Source organism: Microtus ochrogaster, chromosome 8 (genome assembly GCF_000317375.1).
Source record: "Microtus ochrogaster isolate Prairie Vole_2 chromosome 8, MicOch1.0, whole genome shotgun sequence".
In the NCBI taxonomy this organism is placed as follows: domain Eukaryota; kingdom Metazoa; phylum Chordata; class Mammalia; order Rodentia; family Cricetidae; genus Microtus; species Microtus ochrogaster.
This window is the reverse complement of record NC_022015.1, coordinates 14,889,318-14,898,828: the sequence shown is the minus strand read 5'-3', so window position 1 is coordinate 14,898,828 and position 9,511 is coordinate 14,889,318. Positions and strand designations below refer to the sequence as shown.

Sequence of the window (9,511 nt, the reverse complement as noted above, 5' to 3'; positions counted from 1 at the left end):
AAAACACTTTTTAAAGCCCAGGAGTATTGAACATGATAAGTGCCCGCTCATAACCCACCTTCCTGAGAACCATAGTTAAAGCTTATTGAGTATTTTTTCTTTTAAAAAAGTTTATTTTTAAATAGTTGTTCTTAGATAGTTTCCTACATATATACAGTATATCTTGATCCTACCCACTCCTAATTCCTCCCAGGTAACCCTCCCACCTTTACACCTTTGTAAATTTTTCTTGCAGCCCATCAAGTGCAGTCACTGCTGCCTCGGTCACAAGGGCAACCTACCAGCAGCCACAGCCCTGATGAAAATTGCTACCCATCCCCCACAACCATCAGCTGCCAGTAACTCCTCAGCTAAGATAAAGGGATTTTCTTTTCACAGATACATTCACCTCATGATTTATTGAGTATTCCAACAGGCATTTTACAGCTGTTCATCTTAATAAGGTGACTTATTTTTTGTTTTGTTTTGGTTGGTTGCTTGGTTTGGGTTTTGGCGGGGAGGTGATTGTTGTTTTGTTTTTTTGTGTAACCCTGACTGCCCTGGAACTCACTCTGTAGAACAGGCTGGCCTCCAACTGAGAGATCATTCTGCCTCTGCCTCCCAAGTACTGGAGTTAAAGTTATACATCACTACTCCCATATAAGAGGTAATATTTTACACAAACACACATGTGCACACATCTACCAGGACTTTTCTAGGTGACATTCCATCTTATAAATAATACCAGTGTGGACACACAATTTTCTCTGCAGGTTATTTCTCCCTTGAGGGATTGGGGAGGGCTTTTGTTGTTCTTGAGTGATTTCAAGGCTTTTCGTCTGAGCTAGTGAGAGCTCACTGACTCTGGACTGATAGTGGGGGAACCTGCATAGGACCAAACTAGGCCCACTGAATGTGGGGAACAGTTGTGAGGCTTGGGCAGGCTATGGGGCCACTGGCAGAGGGACCAGAATTTATCCCTAGTGCTTGAATTGGCACATTCTCTTTGGAGGAATACCTTGTTCAGCCTAGATATAGGAGGGAGGGCCTTGGTCTTGCCTCAAAGAGAAGTGTCAGACTTTGGTGATTCCCCTTGGGAAGCCTTACCCTTTCTGAGGAGTGAATGGGGGTCTAGGGAGGAAGGGTGAAGGTGGAGGAGGCGAGGGAGTGGGAACGGATGTTGTAATTTAGAAAAAGTGGCATGAGAAAGACACTCAGAGCTCAGGTGGAGAGGTTTTGATTGGGAGAAAGTGAATGGGAAAATGGAGGAAGGAAGGGGAAGACTGGCCTCTGGGGACAGAAGAAAAAGGGGTCAGATGGACAGGCAGATGGAGACAGATAGAGGGATGGGAGATGGGCAGGGCCCTTAAAAGGGACCAGAGTGAATGCGCACAGGTGGTGCTCTTAGTGGCTGCAGCTGAGGACGGACTCAAGTATAGCAGAGCTCACCGACCCTATCCTCCTGCTCCACCTCAAGAGATCCGCTCTCTCCTTCACTGGAAGCTTCGCCTTCCATTCAAAACTGTCAGTCTGGCCTCTGGTGGGGCTGCTGTATAGAGGCTTGAGTACTAACATGCCTCCCTTTTTTTTTTTTTTTTTTATTTTCGAGACATGGTTTCTCCCTAGCTTTTTGGTTTCTGTCCTGGAACTAGCTCTTCTAGAGCAGGCTGGCCTTGAACTCACAGAGATCCACCTGCCTCTGCCTCCTGAGTGCTGGGATTAAAGGCGTGCGCCACCACCGCCCAGGACATGCCTCCCTTTTTAATTAATTTATGTATTTATTTATTAATATTTATTTATTATGTATACAATGTTCTGTCTGTGTGTATGTCTGCAGGCCAGAAGAGGGCACCCAGACCTCATTACAGAGGGTTGTGAGCCACCATGTGGTTGCCGGGAACTGAACTCAGGACCTTTGGAAGAGCAGGCAATGCTCTTAACCACTGAGCTATCCCTCCAGCCCCTCCCTTTTTATTTATTATAAAAAGGTGAGGAGTTAGAAACGGGTAGCAGGTGAGGCAGGGATGAGGACGCCATATTCTCAGGACTACTTCCTGCTGACTTGGGCATTGTTCATCTTTGGGGGACCTGGGAAAGCTGGGGTGCTGGCCACATCCTGGAGTAGCTAACTGTTTTCACTTCACTGCTCATGCTCTGTGGAACCATCAGGTGCCACGTGGACCTGGCAAATGCTGTCCAACGTGGATCCAAGTCAACTCCCAAGGGCTTAAAACACCTGATCCTTTCCCATCTCCACAGCATCACCTGGACATGTTTGATGGCCCTGGTGCCTCCAGCTCTATGGCCAGCAGCTGGTAGTCCTGCAACACTAGCTGATTAGGCGTGGTCAGGGGTCTCCAGAAACATCCCATTGGGAGCAAGGAGGTATCAGAAGACTCAAGAGTCTACAAATTCCTAGTGTCCCAGGAATTCAGAGAGGGTCAGTTTCGAGATAGGCACAGGCCCGTCCAGTGGGTCATCACCCAAAGGGTGGGGCCCGAGGGCTCTGAGCCTGAGAGACACAGTCACCTGGTACCAGGACTTTGAGGAAAACCAGGGGAGAAGACTGCTCGAGAAAGGAAGCCTCACATCCAGAGAAAAGGTCAGAGGCGGGTAGCCCCACCAGAGACCCAGCTGACAATATGGAACGGAAGACGGAGCCACCCGTGAACAAGAAAGCAGATTTGTTGCAGGTGGAAAAGAGCAGATCTGTTGGGGGTGGAGCAGGTGGGTAGGGTCCCAGGGTGAAGGGGTTACCTTTCAGTGAGCTCTGCCACTGAGCAAACATGCCGCATGCAACAGAGATCAGGATAGCTGGCAGAATGTTGCAAAGGTCCCATAAAATATCACAATATCTATATTGTGCTAGGAAGCAGATTTTCTGGTAGACTTACTCCCATGAGTGAAGCAGAACAAGATCCAATGGCTTTTTAATCAAGCAAGGATCGCTAGGAAGGCACAAGCTGCCTGGTCATCAGTCTAGGGGCACGGGCGGAAAGACTGGGTCTGAGAAATGCAACTGGCACAGGCCACCTAGTGGTGGGAAGTCAGGCAAAGGACGAGGGCCAAGGGCTCTGAGCCCGAAAGAGTCATGGTTGCCTGGTACTAGTACTTAAGCCGAAGATGAGCCCCCGCTAGTGCGAAATAGCCAAAGGTGGAGAAGGGGGAGTGGCTTCACCAATCGTGCGGGTTTTGGATGGAGGGAGCAGCGATCCTGAGAAGCGAGGCTGTCATATGTGGACCAGGTTCCTGGATCCTGGCGTGCCTTAAATTGCCTGTGGGCAGAAGGAAACTCCAGAAGAACCTTTCCCCATCAGGGAACCAATGTTGTAACTTAGAAAAAGCAGCAGGCAGAGAAAGAGACCGTGTGACAGCTCAGGGTTTTTTTTTTGGGGGGGGGGGTTGGAAGAGGGAGGGAAGACCAGGCTCTGGGTACAGAAGAGAAGTGGAGAGGGACGGAGGAAGGGATGGGAGGTGGGCAGGGGCCTTAATAGGGAATGTAGTGAATGTGCACAGGTGTTGCTCTTAGTGGCTGTGGCTGAGGACATATACCCCAAAGTCAGGCCAGTATAGATGCTTGAATACTAAAAACAGGGATAGCTATGTAAAATGAGAAAAGATTGTATTTTAAAAAAATTCTTAATAAAAACAAAAAAAGGAACGCTGCTAGAAATTCCAATTACAAAACAATTTACCAAATACCAAAATAACTTTACAGTCTACCTGTCTATTAAGGCAGTTCATATTTTACAGAGTGCTGTGGCTGAATAATGGTACTCAGGATGTTTAGGGAAAGAAGGTGGCATTGAATCATGCGGTTTGTTTTTTTCTGTGTCACCTCTACCCTCTCCTGCGCAGTAAGACGAGGGCCTCTCTAGGCTGAAAACTCAGGGTCAGAACAATGAAAGTTGTCCAGGCTCTATAAAAGTAGTCATTGGTATAAATCTGGGTTTCAAATCCAGGTTCCCTGACTTCAGATTTAGGACTCCTGCTGTCTCACATCGCCAGTTTGGCTAGTCTACAGGAAGCAAAAATAGCTTGTCCCAGCTGCATGACTCCTCGGCTCTAGTATTAGAAGCTGAATCTATGGCTTGTTCTAGACGCAGATGCAGAGAACCACAAAGGTTGGCCCCATGCAGAAGCTGCTCCCTACTAAGAGCACCTGGTGAATATTATCTACTTTCTTCAAAGAAAAATGGAATAATATGCTCAAAATTGTCTTAAGTATCTCAATATCTATTTCTTGCCAAGGCTTCTCTTTGCAGTTGCTGTTCAGTGGTGTTATACAATGCTGACACCCTTAATTGGTAGAGCTAAATTAGACCACCCATCAGTTTCTAGGGCTTCTTCAGGATTTGAACCCCCAGGAAAATATCTTCAAACCGGTTGCTCCCATTTGTAGAACTACACCGGTTCCGTTCCGTGCTCCACTCACTATGTGCTACAGGAACGAGGCTGAAAATTTAAAAACACACAAACAGAGACAGACAGACAGACAGAAGGGACCACGGGGACACCCTTGATACAAGAATGCCAAGAATGCCCACTTTGTGCTCAGGGACAGCTTATAGAGGGCTCTGGCCACGCCCGAGCTTTTGGGATCTTTCAGCTGCAGCCCCACCAGCCTGCCATCAGGGTCTCGTGCTCAGAGAAGCTACAGGCTGCTCACAGCAGAGGAAAACAAGTTGTTTACAAGAAATTCAGGGTCTAGTCGTCTTCAGTCCTGCAAGGGCACTTAAAAATGAACCACATCCTTCTTCCCTAGAGGTGGGCGTGCATTCATTCCTGCGGTATACAAATCATGCTGACATGCCTGGATCTCTGAACTGTTTGTCGTCTGTCCACACATACTGAGAGGCTTCAGTTGACCCATGCCGGGCCGTGCAGTGTCTTTCTTGTGCCCAACCCACACATGGGGTGTGACGGACTAGTGCTAGGAACTCCCACAACTCTGGACCGACCCTGGTACCCCGAGGACTCATCTCACAAAGGTGCACTGCCAAGCACGGAGCATGCCCTACCCCTTCTCATTTTCATATTCTGGTTTCTCGGTGTGTGCCTTCTGGAGAACTTCCTCTGCCTATGGCTTCCCTCAGAGACGTTTGAACCTCCCACTCATAGTTAAAAAAGCAGAGAACAAAGAAGGAAGAGTTGGCTCTAGTTAAGAGCTCTTGCTGTGCAAGAGTGCAAGAGGACCTGAGCTCAGTTCTCAGTACCCAGGAAACAAGCCAAGTGTGCTGTCGTGTGTGCCTGGTGACCCTGGCACTGTAGGGAACAGATAGAAGGACTACTAGGCTGTGTTGGCTGCCAGCCTAGCCAAAAAAAAAAAAAAAAAACCTGAGGTTTGGGTTCAAGGGCAGACCTTACCTTGAAGGAAGAAAGTAGAGAGTGATAGAGGAAGATGTGACATGTGTGCATGTCCACCTGGCTGCAGAGCTGGACCACAGCCTCTCTGACAATACAGTCAGTCGTACAGTTGATTCAGGAAGCATGCTGGCATGGATCAAGGAGCCAAACTTGGGACTGAGCTGGATCTCCTGGAAAGAAAGCTCTTTCACTGTTGCTAAGTTGGGGGAGAAATTGGTGGCACTGTATCCAGATTTTCCAGGCACACCTGAGAAGCCTGCCTGAGAACTGAGCCCTCACAGAAGAAAGGGAGCTGAGCCTTGAAGACAGTTTTATTAGCCTCATAGTAGCCAAAGCCAGAACTATCTGGACTACTGTGTTACTTACACAAATAACTCCCCACCCCCAGCCAGTTTGCGTTAGTTTCTGTCTCTTAATTGAAAGGGTCTTGATGTGCTCCCACCTTCCTCTTGGCATTAAAGACCTTCACTTCCCCTCCCTTAGCATGTCACTCTTTTAGCAGCTCTGGCTTTTACAAAAGTGATTGAGGGCTGGAGAGATGGCTCAGCAGTTAAGAGCACTGACTGTTCTTCCTGAAGTCCTGAGTTCAATTCCCAGCAAGCACATGGTGACTTACAAACATCTGTAATGGGATCTGGTGCCCTCTGGTGTGCAAACAACACTCATACATTAAAAAGTACACAAAATTTTCAAAAGCAACTGACTTCATGCTGCTGCTTAACCCTACAAAAAGTATCTCTTCTTCAGTTTGAAATAAAGGAAAATGCAAGTTAATTTCTCAAAAATAGATCCCACCATAGTGTGGGAATAACTTTACCAGGTAAGAGCCTTAAAAGAAAGAGCAGATGAATAAATGGATTCTGACCAGCACACAAGAACTAATGGTAAGGAAATAGACACTCCTACCCAGGCAGTGCTGCATACTTCAGTCCCAGCAGAGGCGGGCAGGTCTCAGTTCGAGTTCTACAGAGCAAGTTCCAGGACAGCCAGGGCTACACAGAAAAACCTCCCCACCAAAAGAAAAGAAGAGAAAGCAACAGGAGTTCTCAGTGTTGGATTTTACTTGAAATGTTAAAAAAAACAAAACTGAATCTCAGAAGTGAGGGACATGAAAAGTAGATTACCTTATGTTTCAAAATATGATGCTGCAGAATTAGCCAGCTTCCACTCAGAACTTTTCTTTTTTTTCCTCCTGCACGCCCCACCCCACACCCAGCATTTTGAGACTTAGTCTCACTATACACAAGCTGGCCTTGAACTTGAAATTCTGTAGCCTTGGCCTCCACCTAGGATTCTCCTGAAGATGGGTGGATTGGCCCTCTCACCTCTGGCCGGGTCATGGCCCTCTGGGTGCTCATGGCTCTGTGAGTTCCTGATTTTTTTCTGACCTGCCCCTCACCTGCCTTGTTGATGTCAACAGAATGCTGCATGCCCTAAATTTACACAGGGTGTTTGGAACCCGGAGAACCTTACAATCACTCAACAGCTTCCGTTTGGGAAGTTTGGTTGTTGCTGACCCAGCCTGGACTGAACACCTGAAAGTTAAGTCCCCAAGTAGCAGGAGTTCCAACTTCCGAAGTGAAAGGTTCCAGCAATGAAGACCGACTAACGGGTGACTGAGATCAAAGAGCTTAGCTACTTACTAACTGCTGGACATTAGGTAAACCCCCTCATCTCCTTCTACCTCTGAAGAAGGACTCAGGCGGCTGACACCGTGTGCCAAGCGCTGGTTACATCACAATCGCTCGAGGCCCTTGTTAAAGGGCCCGTTGCCACACTGTAGCACAGTTCTGGGCCACTCTCCTAAATGAGATCAGACAAGCCAGGTGATTCCTCTGAGTCCCTGGCTTTAGGAGCCGCGGGAGTGAATAACCTCACAGCACCTCGTCCAGGAGTCACTGGCCTGCTGTCCATAGTTGACTACGGGTGGGGCTGGGCCTGGTGTGGGCGGAGACTGCCAAATCTCTCTCCCTGGGCTTGCTCCAGTTCCCGGGGGAACTGAAGAGGAAAGCTTCCGGTGTATCTTTCCTCCAGTCCTTGAAGGCAGCGGGGGGTCTACCGGCCAAAACCGTAGACTGGGCTGACCCAGAGGGGAAGAAATGCAGGTTAACCTGCCACGGAAGCTTGCAACAGCCTAGCGGCCTCTTCTTCTCTGAGGTGAGCAAGCTCTTTGCCATTCCTGGCCTCAAGCTGCCGAGGTGCAGCCTGTTACCTTGGAGACAGCTAACACTTATCTCACAGGCAAGTGGCACCGTAGAGTTGTTTGGAGGAGCTTGGAGCAAGGAGAAGTGGGAGCCAGGAGAAGAGGCGTCCTGCTGTGCCTTCTCCCAAAGATGAGGACATAAATGAAGAAATGCAGAAATGCAAGTGAGTGTCACAAGGGTTGGCAAGCGGAAAGAGAGAGTGGTTGGTTACGCACTGGCCAAATGGGAAAGATTTGTGTACTAGGTGCTGGGGCTCTGGCAGATGCCAAGGCAGCTGGGTATGTATGGGTGCAGGGAAAGCAGGACTTCCGGGGTTTCCATGTGGGGCTCGGGGTAACAAATAGGATTCTGGGGTTTCTTGGCAGACCGCGGGAGTAAAGTGTTTATGGAAACAAGCATGGCTTAAGGACGCTAGGGAACAGGAAGGTGTATGAGCAGCGGCTGCCAGGGAGCAGAGAATGGATTCTGAAGGAACGGAAGGCCTTGGGTTTCCGCACTTAAAAAACAAGCCCTGGCTCCTGAGTGCTGGGATTAGAGGTGTGCGCTATGAGTTCGAGGCCAGCCTGGTCTAGAAGAGCTAGTTCCAGGACAGGAACCAAAAGCTATGGAGAAACCCTGTCTCGAAAATAAAAACATTAAATAAATAAAAAAGCAAGCCCTGGGCAGTGGAGATGGGGCTCAGCAGGTAAGAGCACTGGCTGCTCTTCCAGAGGACCCGGGTTCAGTTCCCAGCACTCACATGGAAGCTCACAACTGTAACTCCAGTTCCAGGGGTCCACTGCCCTCTTCTGACCTCCTTCAGGTCCAGACACACACATACAGGGCAAGCAAAATGCTCAAACCAATCAAATAAATCTTTTTAAAAATTAAACCATACGAGCTGAGTGATAGTGACACATACCTGTAATCCTAGCACTCAGGAGGCAGAGGCAGGTGGGTTTCTTGAGTTCAAGGCCAGCCTGATCATCTATATAGTGAGTTACAGGACAGTCAAAACTGGTACACAGAGAAACCCTGTCTTGAAAACAAAGAAGCAAATTAAATCATATGCATAAAGTAAAAGTAAACATTTAAATCCACAGCAATAGCAAAACAAGCTCTGAGCTAATGAGATTGCTCAGCAGATAAAGGCATTTGCCACCAACCCGACAACCTAAGCTTGACCCACATGGTGGAAGGAAAGAACTCCAAGTTATCCCTTGGCCGCAGGTACACCGGCATGTACGTGCAGTTACACACACACACCTGTACACATTCGTATACACTAAATAAAAACATAGGTTAAGTGTAAAAATGTCAGCCCTCCAGACGGCCTTTCATGAATAAATATTTGGGAGCATCCTAGCTTCAGCTGTTAACCACCTGGGAAGTTAGCTCCAGGCCGTCTTTAATACAGTAACAATGTGCTTTGACCAAAATGCTAATCTGCCCAAGGAATCAGTTCAAAGACCCTCCTCTGGGCTCGCAGTCACGCAGGGTAGTGCATCCCCAGTGCATTCCTGCTGAACTCCACCCCTGCATTGAAGCCGATCACAGTGATCGGAAAATGGATGCTGAGGCTTATTGGACCCCCAGACAACAGCCTGAACTGGAGGAGAAAGGGGTAGATGCTGAGTAGGGGAGACCCCAAACCCGCAGAGAGAGGGTAGATGCTGACCGGGTGAGATCTCGCACCCACGGAGAGAGGATAGGTGCTGACTGGGGGAGATCCCGCACCAACAGAGAGAGGGTAGATGCTGACCGGGGGAGATCCCACACCCAGGGAGAGAGAGTAGATGCTGACGGGGGGGGGGGGGGAGATCCCGCATCCAGAGAGGGGGTAGATGCTGACCGGGGAAGATCCCGCATCTAGAGAGAGGGTAGATGTGCTGACCGGGGGGAGATCTCGCACCCACGGAGAGAGGATAGGTGCTGACTGGGGGAGATCCCGCACCAACAGAGAGAGGGTAGATGCTGACCAG

General features: G+C 48.8%; 1 protein-coding gene across 5 annotated transcripts in view; it reads left to right on the top strand.

Moving 5' to 3' along the window:
* Positions 1-7,349: 7,349 nt before the first annotated feature.
* The window catches only part of Vwa3a (von Willebrand factor A domain containing 3A), a 65,112-nt gene continuing 62,950 nt past the window's right edge, over positions 7,350-9,511 (top strand). For 4 of the 5 annotated variants that reach the window (XM_026781629.1, XM_026781628.1, XM_026781627.1 and 1 more), the window contains exon 1: positions 7,350-7,713. In XM_026781629.1, the coding sequence (XP_026637430.1) occupies positions 7,700-7,713 (14 nt within the window). In that variant the 5' untranslated portion in view covers positions 7,350-7,699. The remainder of the gene's footprint in view (positions 7,714-9,511) is intronic. The other variant, XM_026781626.1, reaches the window with a different exon arrangement.